This window comes from Dryas octopetala, chromosome 8 (genome assembly GCF_963921425.1).
Source record: "Dryas octopetala chromosome 8, drDryOcto1.1, whole genome shotgun sequence".
Classification (NCBI taxonomy): domain Eukaryota; kingdom Viridiplantae; phylum Streptophyta; class Magnoliopsida; order Rosales; family Rosaceae; genus Dryas; species Dryas octopetala.
Window position 1 is genome coordinate 18809112 of NC_141373.1, and position 27833 is coordinate 18836944.

A 27833-nucleotide genomic window follows, 5' to 3' on the forward strand; every position below is an offset into this window, starting at 1 on the left:
TGCTTGGCGTGGAATTGAAGTGCGCGGAGGGGCTGTATGGGCTGCTCCTTGCGTGTGGTTATGCTCGGCCAAATGGTGGTGGCGCCTCCTTGTAGTGGGCTGCAAGCTTTATTGTCACACCTCAACCTTAAATAAAACCTAATAACTCGGAGTGGAGTGTGAAAATAAACTTAAGACGTGACAAGAAGGGAAAATAAAATAAATAGAATAATTTAAGAGACTAACTAAAATAAGTATGAAAATAAACTTTATTTAGCAAACTACTGTTCCAAGAGTACCACACCAAATGTTCATCTTCTTAGATATTACAATTTATTGATAATAAAACAAAACATGACACTCCAGCAAATTCTCTAAATTCCACTTGAGTATATCCTATCATCGGTCATATATATTCCCGTCACCTGCACAATCTATTAGGATGTGAGCTTTTAAGGCTCAATAGGGTGTAGTGATCTCTCATGGCCAGTTATCACATTTAATCATTGTCTCAGTAAAAGAAAAGAAAATTGATAATGATTACAGTTATATGCAATTAAAATGAGTGTACTCATTCCTTAACTATTCCCGTTGATGTCTCCAATAATCACGAGATCACCAAGGACATCCCCTTTTCCCTTAGTGTCTCAATTAATCGTTTATTCACACTGTGTACCGCACTTTCCTCATGCACTTATGATTATGCATGCAAATATGATCAATGCATGTGTAGAGAAATTAAATTGTACATAAATGATAATCCAATCTTATGCAATTTGAGTATATCACAGACTTAAGAAATTTCACAGTGCACACTGACGGTATTAATAATAACAAGATTAATAATAAAAGTTTATCCACTAATATAATGAACTTGATAGATACATTTAATAAAGAAATACCATCACAAAAAAATAAGTCACACAATATGACACAAAGATTAATTGTAATACAGTCCAATCATTGGAGAATATAGACCCTACCTTAATTTCTTGAGCACTGGTTCCCTCTTGGTCTGTTCCTACGTGCTCGGGTCTAAAAATTTAAAAAGATATAGCTTAGATATAAATTAATTAAATTTAAATTTATCTCACACTTTTTTTTTAAGTATATTGTAACTCACATTCTAATTTAGAGGTGTCGGATTGACGTGAAAGTAGTACCATTAGAATCGTATCGAAAAATAGAGTTGGGAGGGTAAATTGGGCGATAGAGGTTGCTGGAAACAGTCTCACGCGCCGCCACTAGGAGGCATCCTCACCGACAATTCAACACCACCACTAGGGGGTCGCTAGCCAGACAGTATTATCATCTTCTTCAAAGAGCCCTTGTTTTCCAGAATTTTTTTCAGTGTTTATTTCAAATTTTGATCGACCTTTAACCTATCAAACCTTCATCAAAATGTGCAAACTTATACTCGTTTTAAAGTTCTGCATCACCTCTTTACAACCATATAAAGATCATGCAAAATGAACAGTTAAAACTCTAGTTATAAGGCCCAAAAGGATGTCATACGAAACTGCGAATTTTCTAGAAAAATTTTCAAATTTTTCATTTTTCTTTGTTTTTCATTTTCTTTTGTTTTCAATCCTCAAAACATGTTCCTATGGCTATAATAAGGTTAAATGTGACCTAGTTTTAGTTTTACAACATTAAACAAAGATGTATAAATAAAAATTTAAACAAAAGTTTTAAAAGAAAATTGATAAGAAAACCTATGACTCCTTGAGCTCACCTTCATTTCAACCCCCTGGAGTTAAATAGAGGTTAAAAATTGTGATTCCTATAGTAAAAGAAAACCACTAGTGACTAAAGAAGGTCAATTTATATAAAATCTGAAAAAAACAAACTTCTAAAGATTGAAGTTAAATTTCTAACCTTCCAAAGCTTTCTCTTTCTGTCCCTTTCTCCACTTCTCTCTCTCTCTCTCTATCTCTCTCTCTTTCTTTCTCCCTCTCTCTCTTTCTCTGTTTGGATTTGCTGCTTAAGAGTGTTCTTAAGCACACATACACCACCTTATTTATAGCCAATATCTTGATTAGAGTAACCATCTAGTTGACTCATTCAGTTATGAAGAAATTAAGTTAATCATTACCTAGCTAGATAGTGACTCATCCCTCTAAAGATATCATCACCATTAATCAAAGGCTTATGTGTTCTTAATCAAGAAGGTTGATGGACGTTGGTGTTATCCCTTCTTCCATCATTTATTTTATTTAATTATTTATTTTAAGTTGGACTTTTAACTTTTGTAGAACACAACTTTACAATTGAGCTAAAAGAGTGTAGCCCAAAATTAGAAATTTAGCTCATTTTAAAGCCCATAAATATATAATTTTATTTATCTATTTATTTATTTTATGACATTACACTTGTGGCCTTGTAAGGCCTTGATCATACGTGCTTGCTGCCCTTTAGTGACCCAATTAGACATCTCCTGGTCTATTCTTCCTTCTTGTACATTCGGAAGCCCAATTGTATCTCCAAAATTGTACGTTTCAGCCCATTCTTAATTTTCATTATGCCCTGAAAAACCTAAAAACACAAAAAACAAACAAAAGCCTACAAGAATACCGATTTCTAGCAAGCTATGTGAGAGAATAATTGTATAAAAAAATGGTATAAAATGTGTCCAACGCCACCCAACCCAGGCCCACCAATTCCCCTTTATTGTTGGCCGGACACCACTGGCGCAGACCACTCACCCTCCCGTCGTTTATCTCACCCATAAAAGCTGTAGAAAATCCATTGAATATATGACTCAACCCATTCTACGTTCTTGCTCTTTCATTTTCTCTATTTTGTTTAACTTCTTTTCTTTCTAATGTTTCACTGGCAAGTTTCTTTCTCTTATCTTTGGAGTTTTTGCTACATTTTAAAATTGATTTTGAGGGTACGTCGGTATTTCAAATCGAAAGTGACCTAACATTACATATAGTACTCTAAAACATATATCAAAATCCAATGTTTCTCTTATGGCGAGGACAGAATAATATAAGCCACACAGACAATTCGCTATATATCTTATGGTATATATGTTTCCCTTGTCCCACGGTGACCTCAATGTAATGTAATGTTTTAGATATATGTTATTCTCTTATCTTATGGTATATATGTAATATTGTTCACATACAGACTTTAAATTGATTGGGCTCGTCGATGCCGACGATGGAGGTCGCCGGTGTTGGATTGCCGGTGAGGATGCCTCCTAGTGGGGCTGCTGCATGGGTTGGATCGAGGTGGGAATGGAAAGGTAAGTGAGGAAGATAAATAAATTTTTTGTTGTTTTTTTTTTTTTCTAAAGATAAGAAAATTGAAAAAGGGTAAGATAGGTTTTACAACATTTGATGTGGCAAGTATTTTAATTTATATGATAATCCATGTCATTTGAGCACCATTGAGACACCAATTTTTTAGACACCCTAGCACTTCCCTACTATCCATGTATATGTACACAGAATATTCTTTTAGAAAGAAAGCCAATAGCTTCATTCTCTCACAAGCTTTCAATAAATTAGCATGAACTTAATTGATACTGTTGGATAAGATAAAAAGGTTGGCAATCAACATATTTCCTACCATTGTAGTGTTTCACCATTTATAGACATTTGCATCATCTTGTCCTGCTCCACATGAACACATAGAGCCCTCCCTTTAATGAAAACTCATAGTCATAGGTTCAGATTATACAAAGATATAATTAATATTCATCTTTCCATCAATCTATCTCCCCCAACATCTTGTTCTTATACAGCAAGTGGGGCCACTTGATTCACCCTTTCTTATTTGAGAACACAACATGCGGCCCCTGTCTACACTTGTCCAAATCCCAAAAGTGATGAAAAAGTGAGCCTCGTTGGTTACCCAATTGGGTATGTGCCCCCAACATAAATTAAATCACTAGCACATATATGTCATCCCTATCATCCCTCTCAACAATGTTACAAGCATCACATTCGTGTATTATTTAATGAATCACTTATTAATATGTTGAGGGTATATTATATATGTGTTTCTATCTATTATCAATTAACTCTAAGTTTGATATTCTAATGTCCACATGGTATCCAATAAAAATTTTACGTGTTAAACACATTCATGTCATTTAATATAATTATCTACGTAATTCGTCCAGTTCCACCACACTCTTAAGGCAATATGAATCTCAAATCGTAATTCTAAGTTTTTCTTCACAAAAAAAAAAAAAATATATATATATATGAGCCTTTTCATCCATCACTAATTATTGATTTTTAGTTGAGCACATGAACTCGAACAAAGTAAAGTTAACTTGCATGGACAAATGAAAATATCATATCATATGATTCATTATATAATCCAAATAATATTATTGCACTGTTCTCCACCCCAAGAATGATGGACACATTAACTTGTCCTGGACTGGGTACAATTGTATTGATTGGTGGGTTTCTGAATTCTGAGAGAGAGAGAGAGAGAGAGAGAGAGAGAGAAATAGCTTGTGACATCATATAATGATAATCCCTATAAGGTCTCTGCCATTGTCAATAGAGCAAAGGGACAAGTTTTCCATCTTATGCAACAATCATGATATAGCAGAAACTGTTTCAGACTTTCAGTACCTTAGTCGGCCATTAATTGCGATACAGGCCCACACATTCACCTAACCATGTACACAATTCCATTTTTCATTCTCAAATTTCTTTTTCTTCTATTTTTTAACTTTCTTGGCATACCCTTTTGGCCTTTTTGTTGCATCATACCTTTGATGACTCAGAACACACATCCTAGAGACCCGTTCAAGTGCTCTTGAAATGCTTTCTCAATTAATAGGCTCATATTCAAAGACTATCCCTGCATGTTACCTTATTTAATTTGCATTGTTGTGCACTAGTCGGTGAATGAGTCCAATCGTGAATCTTTACGAGTTCATACGCAAGATATATGTGTCATTTTCATCAATTTAATTAATCTATATTAATGAATGGCGCTCCTTATTTGTTTGATTTGGATGTTAAGAATAATGGATCAAATAAATTGTCTTATGTGAGATAAGTGACCATCTATAATGAGTATATTAAGTAGTATATCTACCTAAATTACATTAAAGCTTTTTAAAATAATATTACACTTGAATGAGTCTATTAGGCTCATCCTCACCATGTGGAGACACGTGCCCTGCTGACCCAAGGCAGCTTCCATAGTCCCATTAAGTTTCTTACATATATGGTTTGAAAGAAAAGTCTTAATTTCCACACACCTGAATTGCTGAGCTTAAGCACCTTGCCATGGCAGCAGTTCTTATTGTGTAGTGCCCCCCTTGAAATTAATTGATAAAGTAGGCTGTTTCTTATTGTATTATTCAATGTGGTCCCTTTGAAATTAAAATCTGGCTCTGCCCCTGGTCCCATCAGTGAGATTTTACCCACATAACTTTTTTTATTTTTTATGTTCAGATTACACACATGACTTTAGCCTAAGAAAAATTATATTATAACTGAAAAAAATGTGAGTAATCATAATCATTAAGATTTCAGTAATTAGATTGTAAAACATCTATTTTATTAAATTAAAATATTATAATTCACTAACTAAGATTTCTTATGGTTGATTCATAGAGAAAGTGCAAAATAGCCTTTCTGTTAATCTAAGTAACTTTTTCCGACATCACTTTTTACATAGAAAAACACAGCCAACAGCCAACAGCCAAATCTAAAGGCACATGGCCCAGTCCCAGCATTTACTTCCTCCATCGTGTTTCCACATCCCCTCCCTATTTGTAGTTTTTACCTCCATTTCATATCATAAACTCCATAACCAAGCCATTCCCCTAACCACCAAAATTCCAAGTTCCTTGCTTGGCAGTTAGCACAGAAACAAAACACAAAGACTTCTCTTCCTAGTAATTATTCTTATATATACACGTCTATTAAGAATAAATCTTTTTGTAGTTTGTGCCATCCACAACCTCTCTTTCTTCAACTTTTGATCGGCTTGATCACAAACCCCCCTTTCTCTCTTTCTCGATTTGCTAGCTCTTTCTTCTTATAATATTGTTGCCCTTTTGGTTTGGTGAGATGGGCAAACGACATGTAGGAGTTCTGGCAGTGGTATGGTTGCTATTGCTGCTCATGTTTCTGGTCGGGCAGAGTCAAAGCTCAAGAGTAGTAGTACTAGAGAGAAGAACTGGTCAAGTTTTCAAGGTGATGAAGAAGAAGCCCAACTCTCATGATCATGAGAATTATAATAATATTCCAGAGAGGAGTTTCTTTGCATTCTTGCCCAAAGCAATGCCAATCCCACCTTCTGGTCCTTCCAAGGAGCACAATGATGTTGGGTTGCAAAGCTCATCACAAGTCTCACCTTGAAGTGATGATCGCATTCTTCTTCAATTCATGGATACAACAACCAATAATATTGATGGATGGGGTTGGTTGGTTGATGGATATATCTAATATATGATTAACTTTAATTTCTTCTTTTTGCAGCCTTATTTTTATGATCATAATTGCATAAACAGCTTGAAAATTAGTTGTTTATGGGGTATGGATGTGTTTCCTCCTTTAGATATAGTACTATCTTTTGGAATGCAGGAAACTTTGTATATACAAAAATCAAATTTTCAATTATCATTTTTCTGCTAGCCATTCAGAATCCTGCTTTTGTTTTATGCACATGATGATCATTTTTGCATGATGAAGTCTCTCAGTGTACAATACTGGGACCTGTATTAATACTGTCAGTGTACAATACTGGGACCTGTATTAATACTGGTATCGAGCAAAAGATATGAATACTGAATCACTGATTGCGTGGAAAACATCATAATCCTGAAGCTAGTCATAACCTGGCATTGGAACATATATAGCCATGTATAATCAATACAGGCAGTAGGCACTAATATAATTAAAGCAATATATATTTATATTGTCTCCTTCCACAAGTTTGATGCAGAAAAATTTAAAATTATGGCTGTGTACTCTTGTGTGTGAGATATATATATATATATATATATATGTACTAGTAGAGTCCTATATAATGAACTTAGGTATTGTAAATAGCAAACATATATTGAGTGCGAGCAACCGCAAAATCTGTTGATAAGAATTGATGGACTCATGGACTAGGCTAAGGTGTGACATACTGACATGTCATGATCTCATCATCAATTTATGTCATTCATTTGATCATTCTGAAATTCTGATGAATGCATAATGAATCAAATTAATTTTGTACTGCGCGCCTTTACAGTACCTATAATCCTTTTTCTTTTTATTATTATTATTTTTTTTTTTGTCGGGGAAGGTGTTGAGGGAGAGAGGGATGGGTTTCAACGAAGAAGCTTTCACTTTATTTCTCATTCCACTTTCAAAACTTTTGTCAAACACAAGGGGAGAATATCCACTTTTGAGCTTTAATTTTCTAATTTAAATGCATAAGATATATTAAAGTGCACCACCTAATCTCGTATGACATCTTATTAATTTCATGGAGATACATTAAAGTCCAACTTGGACTGCGTTTCAAGAGGAGATAAACCAACCATATATCTCATGAGTTCGTTTGCATAGCTAGCAAGTTAGTTAAGCCATTTCAAGTCATGCATTAATTAAATTGAAATTCGAGAGAGACAGGGAGAGAGAGCCATGTGAAACCTATAAATTAAACTAGTCATTTTCAAAGTCCCAAGGTCAAAGGTTGTGACTATTTCACTTTGTATTTTGATGGAGGGAAATTCAAGAGGCCAGGGTTTGGTTAAAACTTAAATACAACATATAGGGACAACCCTTCTGAGTTTTTTCTCATTTATTCTATGTAAACTTTGTCGGTAGGATATGAAAGTCACTATATTGTTTATAGGGTTTTTTTTAGCAGGTCAAAATGAGAAAGATCCTTAATCCACAATTCAATTGGTCCAAAACTTATCTTGCAGGACAAAATAAGCGTTGAACACTAGGTCGTACTTGCCGAGTGCTTGGGAGTTCTTGTCGAATGCTCAGTGATTGTTGATGCAGCCTGTATCAGCAACCTAAAAATTGCTTAGACAGCATGCACCTACAACCTAATACTTACATCTACAACTTAAAAGCCTATATATGGAGGATGCATCTGCATCTGCTGAGCAATCGATAGCCATTTTAACAATCTGGACATGCATACGCAAACAAAATGGTCTTTACGTAGCACCCCAAATTTCAGTGATCTTGGCTTAAGGGTGCTACTATACAAATTAACTAGTTTAGTTCTAATTACTACATTTTAGAACTCAAAATATGGATTTAATCCGCAAGTTCAATTTAGGAAATGTTATTTTCACCCTATGAGATTATTTATTAATTTGTGTAACACCCCGAACTTCGGGCCCATGAAAACACTGAAATATCAACCTTTTAAATCTATTTTCTCTTTCCTTTGAGCCATGCACATAGGCAAATACAGCTTTTTCAAAAACATTTAAACACACAGATACAGATGGAGCAGCGACTACCTCCCTCTCTTAGCAGTGGGACCTATTTTAATTTGATTTAACCGATTTTATACAGTGATTTTACATACATGTTTTTGGGCTCGCACTTTGATCTATTATATGTATTTATTTATTATGTTAAGTGCATGGCTCATTCTTTGAAAATAGGTTTAAATGGCAAAGTTTCAGTGTATTTATGGGCTCGAGGTTCGAGGCGTTACAATTTGCACAACTTATGCTCCAAGAAACTATACTTGGTTAATATTTTCAAATGTAAGGTGTTACCACACTTGTTTTGTATGCTTGATACTTAAGCATGACAAAAGGAGTACCGAAGGAGTAAGGGTTTGACCTCTTAAACCCTAGTGTTGACCGACCTTAATAACTAGGACTAGAACCCTAGGTTACTTGGAGAAGAGATAAGGGAAGTGATATTGACATGGGGAGGTGATCATGACTTGGATAAGGTTGAGTATGGTTTCAGGTTTGGAAAGAAAAGAAGATGAAATGATGAAGGATGATTAAGAGGATTAAAATAAGGAAAAGCCTTGATTGGTTAATGGGTTGTTAAGCCTAGTCCAATAGGCTAATTATTCACTTTAGTAGGCCTTAAGGGATTGGTTAAGCCAAGTAAAGCCCTTTTGGGAAACTAACAACCTGACAAATCACCCCATTAAACCCTTTCACACGCCAAACAGAAAAACTGAAGAGGTGACTCTTCAATTTCTCTCCAACAGCTATAACTCTTTCTTTATGAATCAAACCCCTTTCTGCCAAACCTTTCTCACATTCATTCAGAAACTAGAGAGAGAGAGAGAGAGAGAGAGAGAGAGAAGAAACTTAAAGAGAAGGAACCAACTTGCTAGAGGAAAGAAGAAAAAGTGCAGCATGCACTACCTTTCGAAGGAAACTTTGGTAAGAACTTCAATTATGTTCCTTAAATTCTTTAAGGGTTGAGTTTCTAGGATTTAGGTATTGGTTAAGTGGTTAGAGATAACGGAATTTCAAGAAATCCAAAGATTTTCATGTTTTAGGTTCTTGTTAGGCAACTTTTCTTTCTTTTGACCTTGACTGCTTGTTTTCGAATTCTGTGTTGATTTAGAAAAGCTTTGGTTTTGATATTTTAGGGAATGAAACTAGACACCCTAATATTTATTTTGAATCAAGAATCACTATAATCGAATCTGTTATGGATTTATAATGGATTTTACAAGTTACATCAAAATGCTGCCAGTTCTGCAGAAACTTCATTGAAAAAGTGTTAGGTTTTCATGCACAAATTTCTTATTGCTTGAAATTTGAATATGAAATTGTTATAGTAGTTCATAGGCATGATTTCAAAATTTTTTGAATTGGTTTCACTCAATTTGAACTAATATACACAACAATAGCATGTTTTACCATATGAACAGTGTTCTCTCAAATTCAGTTTTCTGGTGTGAGTTTCAACTCTTTGAAAACCCTACTTACACAACTCCAATTACTTTGCAAATTTTTATGCAAAAGTGTCAACATGTCAAATAGCGTTCTGAGAAAAATCGTATTCAAATAATTTTTGTACAATTTTATAAAAATAGCAGAGCATGCACTGCTCTTTTGGCCCTTTTAAAAAACTAATTTGACATAAAACTGCAATCTTTCATTTTAAGGCTTTTTGACTTGTGCCCGTGGGTTGAGCAAGTCACATTTCATCCCTAAGGACGTTCTAAAAACAGGAAGGAGACTATTTGCAAGTAAATCAAAATTTTAACTGTTAAAGCCCTTGATTATGAATTAATTCTGCAGAATATCTTTTTATTTCTTTTGACTTCTGTTTTGGCTCTAAGCTTTAAAATATGAATTGCTACATGATTTGAGACTTGTGAAAGGTCAGATGGTAGCCATTACTGGATTAGGGAATTGAATGCCATTTAACTTAGCCAATAAGTCATTAAAACCTAGGAAAACCCTAAGTTTGATTTACAAAGGCTAATTTTGATTTCATTATGTCATTGAACTAGGATATCAACTTGCTTGGGAGTGCAGAAAGAACAAGGACTACATCTTAGGTAGGGGGAGCTAATCCACTTAAACTATTATTTTGAATGTACTTATATCTATATTTATATGTGTATGTGATTGGATTGTGGTGCTGCATACTTGGTGTTGAAATGAGCTTAAATTGCATAAGTGAGTGTATATCTCACCGGAAGTAGGATACCAAGTAGCTATGCAAAGGAATTTGTAAGTTAAAGCCCTAGAACCAAGTAGTTATGCAAAAGAATTTGTAAGTTGAAGCCCTAGTTTTATAGTTCTCCCACTTCTTTGGTTTTCCTGATAAGTAGCTGCTCACTATGAACAAGAAATTCAACATGGTGTAGCATGTTGATGACTTCAACTTGCTTCACTAAGTTGGGGAAAACAATCTATTCCATAAAATATGATGAAGTGTTGATTTGTAATGTTTGAAAAACTGCTTTAATTGTCAGCATGCTTAGAGCATGTACAATGGCTTTTTGCTATATGCTATATGCTATATTTAGCATGACTTTTAGCATTTAGCAATAGATTTTGTGCTTTTTGCTCCAATGGCACAAAAGTTATAGCTATATGTTAATATGTTTATATTTTTAATATATTCATATATATCCTTATAAATTAAATTTAATATATTAAATTATTTTAATAATTATATCATTGTAAATATTTTAATGAGATCTTTAATATGAGCCCAATATTAAATATATTTATATATTATTATTTTAATACCCAAATTAATATTTTAATATTTTTCATGTCAAAGTCAAATTTAGGAATTGTAAAATTTGAATACATGGCCAATCAACCCATGACAGCTGCCCATCATCATGCCGCTTGTTGCAACCTTTTTCATTCATGTGAATATCATTTCTTCTCTTTCTCCTCGTGGGACCCAACACTTTTTCAACCAATCACTTTCTTTCACTTGGTTTTTTATTTTTTCTTTACCCATACTTTTTAAATTGTGGGTCTACTTTTTTCTTAAGTTCCTCAATAGCAATTGCTAAATTTTCTGCTATATATAATGGAAAATTTAGCAATAGCATAGCAAATGCTAAATTTAGCCATGCCATTGTAGTGAGCTTTTTTATCAATTCTGCTATATTTAGCATATAACAAAGCATTTAGTCATGCCATCGTACATGCTCTTATAGGTTAACATAAATCAATATGCGAAAGCATGTTGATGATTTCAACTTGTTTTAAAGGAAATCAAAATGCACTGGTTTTGGTCATGACTTGGAGTACAAATACACCTAAGGTGAACTAATATAACTTGTATAATTGGAAACTGCCTTGAGGACATCTTAGAATAATATGCAACTTAGTTACTTTGCTTTGATTTAGTCTTACATGATTTTAGGGGTATAAACTAAGTAAATCAACGGCTGTGAACTAAACTGAAATGGAAAGTCTTGCATGCTTATATGACTTGTACAATGAGATAAACATGCATATATGGAATTATTGTCAAATGATTACACATACATATCATATAAATGGTCCATATAGGGCAGATTTCCCTTTCAAGGAGTCTGCCAGTCTGCCTATGCATTACATTGGCATTCATAGTAATTGAATCAAGAATGTATACTGTAATGTGTTTTGAGTGTTTGAACTTCTAAATTAGAGATGGTGGGATAGATATTTCTTTATCCTTGGGTTCGATTCCCTAAAAGCATGCGTACAAGTTACTCTAGAAGGTTATGTACGTGATTTAAGAATATACTAGAGGAGAAAAGATAGACTTATTTGCTTCCATTAAAAAACATCTTACTATCTAAGACCTACTTGTGAGTAGGATATGGGGATGAGGGTAATGGAATTACAAATTAAGGATAAGTCCACTGTATTTAACTTTGACAAGTGAGCTTTGTCATGGAGAAAAGTTACGCACTGCATTGTTCTTTACTTTTGACATGCATTTGCATTTCATGAATTCAATCATGGATAGTTGTGAGAAATATTGGTATGTGAAATGATGCCCTATTGATCCGAGAGCTGTGCATCTGTTATTAGGCTTGGCATATGTGTTTTATCTATTTATATGTTTTCATCAAATTCTAAAATCTGGTTGTGTAAATGTTTTATTTTAGTAATATTGATTAGGACATTTAGGAACCACTTATATGCTACTTTCATGCTTGTGAGTGATTGTTCCAATTCTATAATTGCTTGTGATTTTATTAAAGTTTATCTTGGTACTTGAAAGTATTTTGAAATGCATGCAATTGTTTTGGACTAGTTGAGTAAATGATCAGTTATTTTGGTGATGCTAAAACCTACACAATTTGTAAGTGCAGGACAACTTTAGGACAATAATTAGCATGATAGACCTCTCGAATTCAGAGAAAGAGCAAGGAGGTTGGTGGAATAGGACTCCCAACATTGACATCCCAACACCCCCAACATCAGTAGACACAAGTGAAGAGGAGGATCCCTCTATGGATGAGTGTGTAACAACCCTTTCATTTTATTGCTTTAGTTGAGAAACCAAGTGTTGAAGTTACTAAGGATTAGCATGACTCATTAGTTAATTGGTTTGCCTTCATTATCAAATGTTTGGTCTTAATGCTTCAAAATGATTTGATTTACAATTCTTGTTGATAAAAGTTGGTTGCTTGGTATGTCTCAAGCAAGGGTCTGATACCTATACACATTTCTTTTATTTATATTCAACTACTTAACCTAAGGAGCTCATCATGATCATAAAGCTTCCATTAATTTCTGCTATCTCTTTGATTTATAATCTCGAAAAAAAAAATATATACTCACTTATTTGCTTGCAATTAACTTGCCTTACATTGACTGTTATCAAGACTTAACGAATTCTTGCTGACGTGTGTATAATACTCCATAACATGTATTCATTATTTCGGTCATGTTCAGTGAATTATATACTGGCACCCATGATCTTCTCCTAGTGTCTCTACACCGATAATCTAAGACCGATTATCCTAGACGTTAAGCAGAGATATATCATGCTGGTTTTATTGGATTGGTATTGTTCAGTTATCAATCCTGTAACTAGGAATTGTTTAGACTTCAAGTACTAAGAGATATAAGTCTCACTATCCTAGCTTCTTTAGGACATTATTCCCTTAACATAAAATCATAGACCTCTTTTATGCATATACACATATATAAGGATATAGTATGTATATGAAGGATAGAACATAAAAGACAAGTTTGCCCTTTGATATTAGAAATATACACAAAATGTTTATAATATGATTTGCATAAGTGCATATTCCAACACTTTGTTCATGCAGGTCATCTCTGTTTGAGTTCATCAGCAAGCCAGTTCATCACCAATCACCACTGTTCATCCTTCAAAAGGGCAGAATCAGCATCCACATCATCCCTTCTTAAGTTGTTGCATCATCTTATGGATTTTTGCATCAACACCTAGGAATTCAAATCACAATCACAACACAACACTTGCCAACTTCCAAGGATATTTACACAAACACAAGTATGAAAAAATATGAAGTCATGGCAAGAGAGTTCCCTGTAAGTACAAACAAACCAATATTATATACGTACAAAGATTAATATCAACAAGCCTTAGTTCATGTGTTCCTTATAGCATAAAAGTATTTAGAAGGGTTTCAAAGGTTTACATATCTACATGTTAACCTAAATTGATTGAGGTCAGAACATGTACAAAAGAATGGCATTTACAAAATATACTCCAAGTGGTTCAAGAAGTAGGTAGCTCAAAAACATGGGCCTGACATCTACCTTGTTGCTGATCATTTCCATCTTTTGATGCATGTACCCTTTTATATATTTCGAACAGTTGTCAGTTCTCTTTTAGGTTGGTTTTATTGTACATATGTCGAACATTATCTTACATATATATTCATTTTCCTCAAGGTTACATTTACCAAACTCATAACCTTGGTGGGTTAGTTTTTATATTTAAATGTTTTGTTAATCCATTTATTTCCGATGGCACAAAAACTCTAATCCAACTCATGTTACTTAAAAAGGGTTTAACCTTTTTTGGGAATATTTGGAATTATATATAATACTTGGGGTATGGGTGTCACAGTCGTATGTGTTCTTAATGTAGGTGCCACTATGGCACTCTCAGGTTTTGGGGCATCACATACGTAGCATTTGGAAGTCATGAAGGCAAATCAACAATTCAAATATTAACCCCATCATGAAAAATAGCATGATGGGCTACTCTATTACAATCACGACAACAAAATTGACAACATGCTACTGTAAAAAAAGCTAGGAGGTCCTTAACATCTTCAACGAGAACACCATCCGCCGAAAAAACAACTAGAAGACTCATTGATGAAATTTACAACATCCTCAGCATCCATCTCAAGGACAATATGTTGTAAACCAAAATTTGAAGTTAGCTAGAGACCCAGTGTACAATGACCCTTTTTTTTTTTTTTTTGGTGTTACCTAGAAGCCCAAAATGAGAAAGGAACTTAAGCTACAGTCCATCCGACCCAATACTTAACTTCCAGACAAAATTTTTACCGAGTGCTCGGTGCATGTAGATGCATCTTAAAAACTGTATATGCAAACTCCCCCTAAAAAGTGCATATGCAACTCCAAAATTAACTCCAAATGCTCACAGGTGCATCTGCATCGCTGAGCCGTCGGCAGCGCGCACGAAAAATAGAATGTCCTTTGACTTAATGTTGTTTTTAGGTGGATTTCCATTTAAAAATCTTTTAAAAACTGGACATAATAATTTTATAATTATTATTATTAAGTTTTTTTTTTTAATGTCCATTTTTTAAAATCTACTATTCATCTGGCCCACACGCTACAGTGGATACTGTAGCGGCCCACTTTTAAAAAATGGTGCTACAATAACGGCGCTACAGTGTTTTTAAAAAAAAAAAAGCATTTTTTTTTCCTATTGTCATTTCAGTGCCAATTAGTACATAAACAAACAAAAAAAATCATAATTTAAGTATTTTTCATTCCATAAACATGTTAAATAATAACCAACATAATACACAAAAAATCAAGATGTGGCATCCATAATTTTTTGCGTTTTAATAATAAATATAATTGTTACTATCGAATAGTAACAATTACCTATTGCTATTGCCTAGCTGTAAGAATCACCTATTGCTACTGTCTGGCTGTAACAATCATCTATTGCTACTGCCTGGCAATAACAATCACCACCGAAAGTTTATGTTTAGACACATGCAGTAACAACCATAGGCTCACTTACATATCGTTACTGACATGCAATAACAACCATAGCCTCACTTACATATTGTTAGTATTTGTTAGTAACAATCATAATCTCACTTATATATTGTTACTGACAAACAGTAACACATGTAGCCTCACTTAAATATTGTTACTAACATACAGTAACAATCATAGCCCTTCTTACATAGCTCTACTTACATATTGTTACTCTTTGTCAGTAACAATCATAGCCTCACTTATATATTACTACTGCTTGTTAGTAACAATCATAACTCCACTTATATATTATCATAGTCTCACTTATATATTGTTACAAAACAAAACAAAACAAATAAACAAATTGATTAATCAGATCAATTTGTCTTCTAAGTTCTATGTTTCCAAGGATCTAATAGCAAGAGAGTAAGGCACCCATTTGATAGGTACATTGCTTTAATTTAGTATATAGTGAAATTTCAGTAATTTAACCAAACAAGCCACCATAAGCCATAAGCCATCATTAAAAGTCAAAAGAAAAATCTTACCCAACATGGAAATTTTAAATAAAAATAAAAATATACAAAACCCAATACTCAAAATCTTTAATTCAATTTTGGTTCTTTATTCTGAATCATAATTTTTCTTCTCAAAGACAAAATAAAGTATTCAAACTTAGAAACAAAAGTATTTTGCTGGTTTCATATATAGTGACTTGTTAGCTTTGGGGTATATTCAAAAAGCCAACTTGTCCTATGTTCGATCTAGCAGCGAAGAAACAAAAGTATTTTCTACCCATTCATGGTTTAATGGAAAAGAATACAACAAAATGAAACAAAACAAAATTGGGTTGGTGTTGTTGAGAAAAATAATACAAAAATCGGGTTGGTGTCGTTTAGAAAAATAATAAATAAAGTGGCTAGAGTGGGAATTCATAGTTTATCCAAGAAGATGAACTTCCTACAGCAGTGGCCAAAGTGCTCTGAGACGACTTCGCAGCCACAATACTTCAACTACGTCACTGATTTTGTTTTAGTTCTTGACTTTTAGTTACACATCCCATAAGCCATAACTTCGAATCCATTCACCTCGAAAATCTACAAACCACCATCAATCATAACCCAACCTAAAATCACAAAAAGAAGGCATTTTTATACTTGTTCTCGGCTGACGGCGCAAACCTCCTGAGTGGTACAAATAGACCCAGATCCCATTCCAACCCTCAACCCATCAACACTAGTCTCGCCGATCGGACTCAAAAGAGCAGCTCGACGGCGGCAGCGAAGCCACTGAACCTGGCTGCTCCGAGATCAGAGTCGCAACATCGTCCGAGCACCATCACTCAACCTCCGAGCCCATGTGGAACGACACAGATCGAGGAGGAGGGGTGGCTGGGTGTGAGTGAGGAGAGAAAAATGAGAGAGGGAGTAGGAGAAAGACAGAGAGAGAGATGGAGAATGGATGAAAAATTAAAAGTAAGCCGGAAGAAAATAAGGTGGACTGGCTGGGAAATTCAATTAAATAGGTGTGTCTAAAAGAGAAGAGGAGTTCAACACTGGACTTTATAATCATTTATTTTTTTTATTATTATTATTATTTTGAATATAAGAGACGGACAAGTTGAATATGGGACCTTTCCAATATTATGGAGAGAAATAACAATAGATGTCCACAAGCTAATTGGTTACTCTACAATGGTGGGGATTTTGAAATACAGGGGTTAATAAGGGGAGGGAATTTTTAAAAATAGTTTACTTGTGAGGGTTGGAACTTGGGAGCCATGCAAGGAAAGAGATGAAAAACTTCCTTAAAGGCGTGGAGCTAGTTAGGGAAGGAGGGAACATACCGCAACACTTACCTTTTGTTCATCTTGTGTACCCTAATTAAGGCAGTCAACGATCTAAACCCTAAGTGAAAATGCTTCTAGGAAAGTCTAGCTACCCAACCATCTATATATATACACATATATACATATAGGATTTGCCTGGGATTAAGCGAAGCAAAGTTGGGCGTGACAGGGGCTGTAAAGGATTTCAAGAGCCAAAGGTAATTAACCTCCGAATTAACTTGGTGCTCCTTGAGGGTTTTTGCTACTCGATCGATACACAATCTTTGATTTCAGAAAACTATATATGGTTCCACAATAGAATATTTTAAAAGAAAATTTTCAAACTCAAAATTTTGTGGTGATCTTAGGGTTGAGATTTTTATGGGAGTGAGTAGACACACGGAAGAGACGTTCATGATAAAAATTTTGAGCCGAATTGAAATCGTTTGATATGTTAATAGAATTGAAAAAGTAACATACAGTGTAAATTTTTGGGGTTAACCCAACTGGTGAAGGAGAGTGGAATAATATATATGTTATAATTATGATAGATCTAGATTCCTCCAATACAACTAGAAAAATAAATAAAATGGATTGTAGTAGTGCAAAATCGACAAAACTGGACCTAGAGGGAATATGAGGGCAAAAACATAACCTGTGTCAGTTTTTATTCTTTTTTTCCCTATAAGTTTTTTTTTTTTCAGGAAAATTTATTCTATGTTTTTTTTTTTTTTTTTTTTCATTTGTTGGTTTTATACTATGTTTTATTTTATTTTTTTTTTTTTAAATAACAATTTGGTGGATACAGTTGTTTGCGGTTAATCACAAATTTACAACTATATATAGAAGACACCATGAAGCTCCACACATTGACAGTGTTGCAGCATGTTTTCTTCTTCTTGTTGGTATATAATTCTTCAGATTCTTATTATTCTTCTAACTTTTTCATTGTTGTCAGTTCAACAAAAATTTAACGAATATTGGCATGACATATATTCGAACTAATTAACTTTAATTAATTAACTTTAATTAATTAACTTCAATGTAGGTAATTGGCGTGCTGGTACTGTCTAGTTTATTGATCGGTATCATCAAACATATCGAGCACAATGTGAGTTAATTTAAACTTCTAAACTTTACATTCTCAATTAATTATTCGTTGTTGAATTATATAGACTTAATTATTTATGCATATGCCCTCTAAATAATTTCATGTGTCTTATTTTGCTCCCTAAACTATATCTCTGGTTTTAAATTATTTTATTCTGTTAAGTCTGTTATTTTTTTGAGTTAGTCAAGTTTAAATATGCAGCACTTACGTAAATGATAATTAAAGTTTATAACGGAAAATGTGACAAATTTAATAGAATTGGGCAATTCAAAACATGGGATGTAGTTTATGGAGCAAATGAATAATTAATTAATTAATTAATTAATAATATAATGATATAGTTAATTGTTTTTGAGTTTCAGGTTTCTGTACTGGCTTTTCCAGAGAGTAGTGGGTTAATCAGCCTTGTTCACAAGAACAGCAAAGTGGCATTCATCCTCCTAATTATGATGATTGTCATAATGACACTCTTCATTTTCTATTATTTTTTCGTTATGCTTAGTTCTGGAAAACGGGAGATACATCTTTGTGCCTCACTCATAAAACAAATGGAAGCGACTCAACAATCTGAGAGGAAGAGCATGAATAAAAGTCTTGCGTTCGCCAGTGCAAGCCATGACGTTCGAGCAGCTCTTGCCGCCATTACCGGTTTGATCGAGATATCTTACCATGAAGTTGCCCGGGGTTCTGAAATGGAGACAAATTTAAAGCAACTGGATGCTTGTGCCAAAGACCTATTAGGTAATTTAATTAAGTTAAATGATTACTTAACCAACTTTCTATATATTTTGACAGCTACATGATCAGTTTGTAATTAGTTCTTGTAATGTGGCTCTTACTTTACTTTTGTTTCTATAGGCTTCAATTTCGACAATATCCTTGTAATTTCTTTAGGTTTGCAATTGAAGGAAAAAGTAAATTTTTTGTCAAATTGATAGACAAATAGGTCACATGATGCGAGTAAAATAAAACACAAATTATGAAAAATCAATTGTGCTCGCTCGCATGACCTTGCCGTCTACCAATTTGATGAAAAACCAATTTTACCTTTCAATTGCTGACCTTACAAAATTTCAAGGGTATTACTGTGGAAATGAAATCTACATAGATGAAGGTGGAATTAGAAGCAAATTACAGTGACGAAAAGGGTCATTTGTTCTTTACATATAAGTTTGAGAAATTTAGTTAATTAAAATAAATGGTTAATTAACTTTTCTATGTATTTATTTTGATTCGGAAAGAGTGAAGAGAAATGTCATTACACACCATCTTAGGGATAACTAATGTGAGTATAATTATGTTGTCAGATTGTAATTTTGGATAACTAATTAGATTGATTCTTTGCACAAGTTATTATGTTGTCAAACTAATTAATTAATTTACGTACCATTTATATAGGTATATTAAACTCTATTCTTGATACAAGCAAAATCGAAGCGGGTAAGATGCAACTTGAAGAAGAGGAATTTGATGTGGCCCAACTGCTTGAAGATGCAGTTGATTTGTATCACCCTTTGGGTTTAAAGAAAGGCATAGATGTGGTGTTGGATCCTCATGATGGCTCTATTCTAAAGTTCGCACGTGTGAAAGGTGACAGGGGAAGGCTTAAGCAAATCTTATGCAACTTATTAAGCAATGCTGTCAAATTTACTTCAGAGGGACATGTAACGGTTCGAGCTTGGGTTCAAAAACCCAATTTTAATAATTCAATTACTGCTACTTCTGACCCGAGCGGTGCTGTTTTGAAACATTTGTTATGCTGCTTCTTTCACAACAACAACAAGAAGAAGAAGAACACACTAGTACAGGATGATGACGTGGAAGCAATGAATTGTGGGGTCCAGCATGATCCAAATTATTTAGAATTTGTTTTTGAGGTGGATGATACAGGGAAGGGAATCCCCAAGGAGAAGCAGAAAGCAGTGTTTGAAAACTATGTCCAAGTCAATGAAATAGCTCTTGCAGGAGGAGGTACTGGCTTGGGACTTGGTATTGTTCAGTCTCTGGTAAGTAATAATTAATAATCAGCATTTTATATATTTAAATTTCAGAAAATCACCAATATGGTCCCTATAATTTTAATTTGCTCAATCAAGAACACGTTGTTTTGATATATTTTTTACAACTAATAAGAAATTTAGACGTAAATATCAGGGTGAAATGCAAAGGCCTACCTAATTGAAAACGAAATTAAGTACAAGACTTTATTCAAAATATTACCTAAATTTTTTTAACATATTCTTCATTTTTCCTTAATTATAAACGTAATGTAATTAACTATAGAGGCCTGATTGAAAAAATTAAAATAGGGACCAAATTAATCATTTTTCCTTTATAGTTTTCATTTCTTTACTTCAAACATGCCTTGATGTGTGTGTGTGTGTGATTGTTTGCACTAGGTGCGTTTGATGCATGGAGAAATAGGAATTGTGGACAAGGAGATTGGGGAAAGAGGGACATGCTTCAGGTTTAATGTTCTCCTAAGTAGTGTTAGTGAGAATGTCTATAAAGACATCACAAAAGAAGAAGACATTGAATTGAGACTATTAACTCCAATTCACAGTACTAGTACTCCTAGTCCCGGCAGGGTGACTATTCACACACCAAGCCCCAGGTTGAACATGATTCGCACACCTAGTCCTAAACCAGAGGGATCCTCTGTTGTCCTGCTGCTTAAAAACGAAGAGCGCCGGCGAATCGCACACAAGTTCATGGAGAGCCTTGGCATAAAAGTATTGGCGCTACAACAATGGGAACAACTTCCTCACATCCTCAAGAAAATAAAACACATGAAGGGCAAGGTGTACCATTCTCAAGGTGGTCATGCATTAGCTCGGTTTATATTGTTAGTGATTGATACGACAGTTGGACCCTTTCCAGAACTATGCAAGATGGTGAATGATTTCAAAAGAGACCTTCAAAATGCTCGCTGCAAGATTGTTTGGCTAGCAAATCCATTGATGTCGCATAACAACGACCTTTTCGATATTTCAGAGGAGGATGTCGTGAAACACAAGGCACTTCATGGAACTCGTCTATACGAAGTGGTAAGACTTCTTCCGGAGTTTGGGGGTGCAATATTGCCAAAGAGATCAGATTCAGAGGGCACATCAAAATATCAGTTTCATACCACAGACAACGACTCTGGAAAATTACAAGACCGCCGTGGTTCGGGTATTGAGACACCTCTTGGGGAGAAAATCTCGTCATCGCCAACTCTAAATCGGTCTCATGTTGGCTCCAGATCAAGAAAATCAGCAGTACTAGTTGATGACCAGCAACTTCCACATGAACAAGTACAACATGGTCTTAATCCAAGCAGACCCTTGAGTGGGAAGAAGCTTTTGGTTGTTGAGGACATGGTAGTGTTACGCACGCTGGCTATGAAAGCTCTTGAAAATCTGGGTGCAAATGTGAAGCTTTGTGAAAATGGAAGAGAAGCTGTAGAGCTAGTTTGCAATCATTTAGTCAACCAGAGGAAGCATGGATACGATTATATACTAATGGACTGTCAGGTAAATACCTACTGTCATACGTACTGATCCAATATTAGTTACTATAATTAAGTAATCAATCCTTTGCCATTAGATCCATATTATTAAAACATTGGAATTAATGATCAAGATATTTTCATTTAAGGGTTAATTATAGCAACGCCCCCAAATTATTACTATGTCTTACTTTGCCTACTGAATTTCATTGACTCACTTTGCCACCCTTATGTTTTAACTCCCATGTCAAGTTATCCCAATATGTCAATCCAATTAATTTTTCAGTCTCCAATGCTGATGTGGCCCACACATAAAATTTAATTTGAGAAGGGTATTTATGTGTCATTTTTGTTGATGACCATGTGTGCGCACATTAGTATAGAAGACAGGAATAGTTAAGTACTAGGTTGATGTGGGGTAACATGACACATAGATTAACAAAGAGAGAAATTGGTGATAATTCTGAGGTTCTATTGCTATAATCAGTCCTTCTCTAAAGAGATAGACTGCCAACTTTGAATGCCTATAGGATGACTCGAAATTTACGAATCAAATCATGCGTATAGGAATCAGGTGATGCTATACCATCCGCAAATTTTAAGTTTGCAGTTATCTCTCTAGAGAATTCCTATTGTTATAATTAACCTATACTTAAAAAGAGAAAACTTACCAAAAGGACATAAACTTTGGGACTTGTCATTTTAAGATATGAATTTTGTTTTGTATCAAGCTGTATCCTAAACTTTCATTTTGTGTCAAAATGACTCATTCTATCATGTATGTTACATATTTTATTTAAAACATATCACATGCGTGGCACATGATCACTTTTAATATGATTTGGATCGATGATTTTGACCTTTAAAAGTGATCACGTACCACACGCGTGATATATTTTGGATGAAATATATAATAAACAAGACGGAATGGACCACTTTGATACAAATTGAAAATTTAGAGCACTGATTAACACAAAATAAAATTCATATGGTGAACTAACATACGGCCAAATTAAACTTCATGTCATTTTGACAAATTTTTTCCTACTTAAAACGTTCTCACTTCTTATTTTAATATTCACGGTTAATGATCATATCCTATCCTAGATATTATGAATATCAGTTCCAACTTTAGTTTGGGTTAAATTATACATGTGTGACTTTGGTGTAAAAATAGATGCCAGAAATGGATGGGTTTGAAGCAACAAGGCAGATAAGAAAAGAGGAGAAATCTTATGAAGTTCGCATTCCGATCATTGCATTAACTGCTCATACATGTACACCAGGCGACGAAACCAGCAAAGTGATCGAGGCTGCTGGCATGGACCACTATTTAGCCAAACCCTTGAATGTGGACCGTCTACTTAAAACCCTTGAAAAGTAAATGATAATATTTCTATGCATATGCAGTATGCTTAAGCATTTCTTGTTTTCAATTAATTTGTTTTAATTTACCCTCTAATTTCTTTTTGCTAACCGCTTGAACTCTGTTTTCTCTGCTTGTACAGGTTTCATGGAACACATTATACACATACATGACAATTAGGAGGATCTAGATTCTAGGCTTTTAAGGCAGATGTATGTAAATTTTATGTCAAATGCACTTATAATATCGTGCATTATGTTTAACTGATCTGCCTCATTATCAACTTGTTTTGGCCCATAATTCTGCTCATTTTCTGACTTTAATTGCTTTCGATTTTGGCTTCTATATACATTACATTTTTTATTAATATTTTTGCTGTTAAATTGTCTTTCCAAATGTTGGGCATAATAAACACAACAATATGTTAGGAACACTAAATTTTTGCATCAAATGATGTGTTTGAACACATGTTATTATTAATCGTCTTACATATTAAGAATAAATGACAACTAGAAGAACCCATATTAGAAAAAATGTAATATCGTCACATCATCTAGTAAACAAAATTTATTAGTGCTGCTGCTATGTTGGTCTTATATATTAGTTGAATGGTGTTTTGGATTCAACTTAATAGTAATAAACCGGACGGAAAAAGATGGGGTACAAGCAGGGGCGGATCTACAATAGGGTCAATGGGGTCACTTGACCCCATGAACTCAGAAAGGTAGGGCTTGATGAAAAATCTTGACCCCATTAATGAAGCTTGGGTCTTGATTGCAGCCATGGCTGGCAGGGGCAAGATTGCAGAGCAGGGGCAAGAACCAGAGCCTGTCACCTTCGCCCGTCGCCCCCTGCTCCCTTGATGTCATTGTCGCCCCCTACTCCCTTGCTGTCGCTCCCTTACCGTCACCCGTCGCCCCTTGCTAGCTGCTGCCTTTGCTCGCAAGTCGCAAGCCTCGCTTCCACCCTTGCTGGATTAATCTTGCCCCCATACCAGTAGATTTCTAGATCCGCCACTGGGTACAAGGTTATTAGTTTTTTTTTTTTTTTTTTTGGATCAAATGCATAGAAGCTTGCATTAAGGCTCTAGGCCAGAAACACCACACCCTCTTCAGCGAGGGCACAGAGTAACCAAGAAGGGAAATTTTCCCTCCAGAGTACAGAGTCATCCAAATTAACAGAGTGCTGGGCAACCATATGTGCCTACTTATTACAAGACCTTTTGCGAAACTGAAACAAAACAGAAGAAAAGGAGCTCATAATTTGACGGGCCTCTTCGATGAACGCCCAGGCAGCAGGAAAGCCCTCCATGCTGTTATGGTCAAAAATGTCTCAGCCACTTGTAAAGCTGTGATTTGATCCATATCATTGATTAATCAAAGCGTAGGCCGTGCCCCCAAGTAAAATCTTACTTGGAACAAGTATAAAATGTTCGAAAAGATAAAAATGAAATAAAAGTAAAGTGAAATCATTGCGCTTGTTTCTTTCCTGTGCCTAGGCATTCCAGGACTTTAAGTGCTAAAGATGAGGTGTGTTTGTTAGAGTTACTAATAAAAGTGCTGAGTATAACGGATCTTCAATCAAGAAAATAAATTAAGTAAAACTCAGATCTGGCTGATGTTCGTTGGTAATCTTGGCCACAAATCTAGCCATGAAAGGGAGATAAATAAACTTAATAAACTCAAGAAAAGAGACAAATAATAAATATTTATGATTGAGAAACAAGTATCTCTTTGATTAATACTCAGATCTCATAAGAGAAATACATTAATTGTCAAAATAAATGCAAGGAAGAGTAAACAAAAAAGTAATAAGGGGAAAAGGATGAACACTTGTAGAAAATCTCCTAAATAAAATGCAACTTTGTCATTATATTCATATAGAATAAGATTAAACCCTAATATATTTTAAACTCTAAACTCTAAATTAAACTTTCAATTCAAATTAATAAATCAAAATTAAATTAAATATTAAAAAATAACTCAAAATTATACTTTCTTAGGCATAAGATTGATCGAGAAGAATTGATGATAATTTGGAGATTGGTGATGAAAGAATAAAGGGGGAGCAGTTTTTTTTATATGTCACTACTACACAAAGCGTCAATTGTGGCAGACAGTGTTGGTGGATTAGCCCTGTCCGATGCGAATGCTAAATAATTCCTAGCGGACACATAAAACCGTCAGGATTACTCATACGTGGCGGATTAAACCTCCAGGATTAATCATACGTGATGGTTATATCCACCAGGATTAAATAAGCGGGAAAATTCCCGCGTTCAGAAGGCACGTTGACGGTCAAACTCAATCCTGTCGAATTGGACCGCCATCATATTTAATCCTGGCGGTCCAAACTGCCAAGATTGCTCTAACCTACTTACACTGTGCAGCCTCCCCCCCTTCTTCCCTTTCATTTCTCTTCTTCTTCGCGTTCTTTCTTCTCCTTCGCAACCTCCTGCAACTGTAAGATCTTCTTTCTTCTTCTTTTCTTCTTCTTCCCTTCTTCTTCTTCTTCGTAATATCTTCTTATTTTATTTATTTTGTTGGATTATCTTCTTTTCAGGTGCGGCCTTTGGAACTCAGCTGGGGTTTGATTTGGGTCTTCCTTCGTTTAAACACGATTTCAGGTTGATTTTTGGTATTTTTGTGTTGATTTTGGGTCTGATTTTAGGTGATTTTAGGGTTGATTTTGTGTCTGATTTTGGTGCATATTGGTTGATTTTTAAGCTTTCAGAACTCGATTGTAGCTAGATTGGGTGCGATCTGATTGCTCCTAGGTTGATTTTTTAGTTCAAACATATCTGATTTTGAGTTTCTAATTTAAGATTTTGGGTTTCATTTTCTGTTTTTTTTTTTTCAGGTTCGATCGGCAATGGTGTAACAAAGATCGATTGGTTTTCATTTTGTGCATCCTTTGTTTTTTAGGTTGATTTTTCAGTTTTGCCTTTGATTTGGGTCTGATTTTTTGTGTTTGATTTAGATCTAAACTATGATTTTTTGTGTTTTATTTTGCAGGCCAACCCTTTGGTGCAGCAAGATTTGGGTGGAGATTTTGATTTGGCAACAAGGTTTTTCTATGTCTTGGATATTTGTTTTTTGTGGATGTATGTTGATGTGTTGTAGTTAAAAATTTGTTAGAGCTAGAAATATGTTAAAAATTATTTATGCTTAATTTAATTGATATATATGTATGTGTTAGATTTGTGTTTATTTTGTCATATATTGCATGTTAGTGTTAATATATTATTAGGATAGTATGAAAAATATTAATTATTTAGCTAACATACTATTTAACTTTAAAAATGCATGTATCAACCTTAAAAATAAAAATTATAAGAGAAATTAATTTATTAATTTGTTCCTCCTAATTTATTAATTTGTGAATTTAATTTATTAATTTGTTCCTCCTAATTTATTAATTTGTTCCTCCTAATATATTGAATGTTTTTTGAATTTAATCTAATCGGTATGGATAGGTACGCCTACATGATAGGGAATGAAAGATTGTAGGCGTCAGGGTCTAGAGTTTTCATAAAAGAGTCGCGTAATATCTTGTGATGTTTATGCAGCAGCAACAGCAAGTGATGCCATTTATGCCTCAGACACACCCGCAGAGCTCACATCCACAACAGCCTTCTGGCCAGAGTCAGCCTCAACATTCTCCCTATGGAATGTTCTCGATGCATCCTATGTACCAGATGCCGTTTATGCCGCAGTCACCTTTGCAGATGCCTATGTATCGGCCAGAGGTACCTTCTCAGCCATCTCCTAATGGGTCACATCATTCTATGGGTGTTGGATTTTCCGGATTGCTTTTCGGTAATTTAGGTGATGATAAATTTATGAGACAGTTTGGTCCGCAGGGAAGATCATGGTCACATTCAGCTTCTAGTTCGGGTTCTGTTGCTAGACTTGAGTAGATTATTTTTGTTTGCCTACTTTATCTTATCTCTATTGATGGAACAATATTATTTGACATGTATTGTTAGTTGAAAGATTTTATCTTTATTAGTGTATAATTATTATCTGAAATGTTTTATATTAATTAGTTTATTTTATATTAATTATTTCAAATATAATTTCATTTGTTTTTTATATATATTCAATGATTATGGCGGTTATATCGGCCAGGAAAGGATTTTTTTCATATTTTATTACTTTTCCTGGCAGATACACTATCAATGACGGCGGTTATATCCGCCAGGAAATTATTTTTTTATATATTTTATTACTTTTCCTGGCAGATATACTATCAATGTCGGCGGATATGTCTGCCAGAAATTACTCAATGCCAGAGGATATATCTGCCGGGAATTACTCAATGCCGGAGGATATATCCGCCAGGAAAAGTTAATGCCTTGTCAGCGTGAAATGGTATTCCTGGCGGATTTAGACAGTTGTCCACCAGGAAAAGTGT

The 27833-nt window shown here is 34.5% G+C and overlaps 1 protein-coding gene across 1 annotated transcript; it reads left to right on the plus strand.

The window, feature by feature from the left end:
- The first annotated feature begins 3147 nt into the window (after nucleotides 1-3147).
- Nucleotides 3148-27770, plus strand: LOC147277785 (histidine kinase CKI1-like). The gene is made up of 8 exons (XM_086255716.1): nucleotides 3148-3232; nucleotides 6055-6314; nucleotides 18924-19302; nucleotides 19960-20567; nucleotides 20961-22076; nucleotides 26432-26494; nucleotides 26986-27235; nucleotides 27661-27770. Exons 1-8 carry the CDS (start codon nucleotides 3148-3150, stop codon nucleotides 27768-27770), a joined length of 2871 nt encoding a protein of 956 aa, XP_086111842.1.
- The last annotated feature ends 63 nt before the right edge of the window (nucleotides 27771-27833 follow it).

What these genes read in the sequence shown, in the direction of transcription:
- LOC147277785 (XM_086255716.1), top strand. Translation starts at nt 3,148, where the DNA reads ATGGAGGTCGCCGGTGTTGGATTGCCGGTGAGGATGCCTCCTAGTGGG. An exon ending in GGTTGCAAAGCTCATCACAA is followed by an intron (nt 6,315 to 18,923) that starts GTCTCACCTTGA and finishes TTTGAGTTTCAG; the next exon opens with GTTTCTGTACTGGCTTTTCC. An exon ending in ATTTTCCGGATTGCTTTTCG is followed by an intron (nt 27,236 to 27,660) that starts GTAATTTAGGTG and finishes TTTTCCTGGCAG; the next exon opens with ATATACTATCAATGTCGGCG.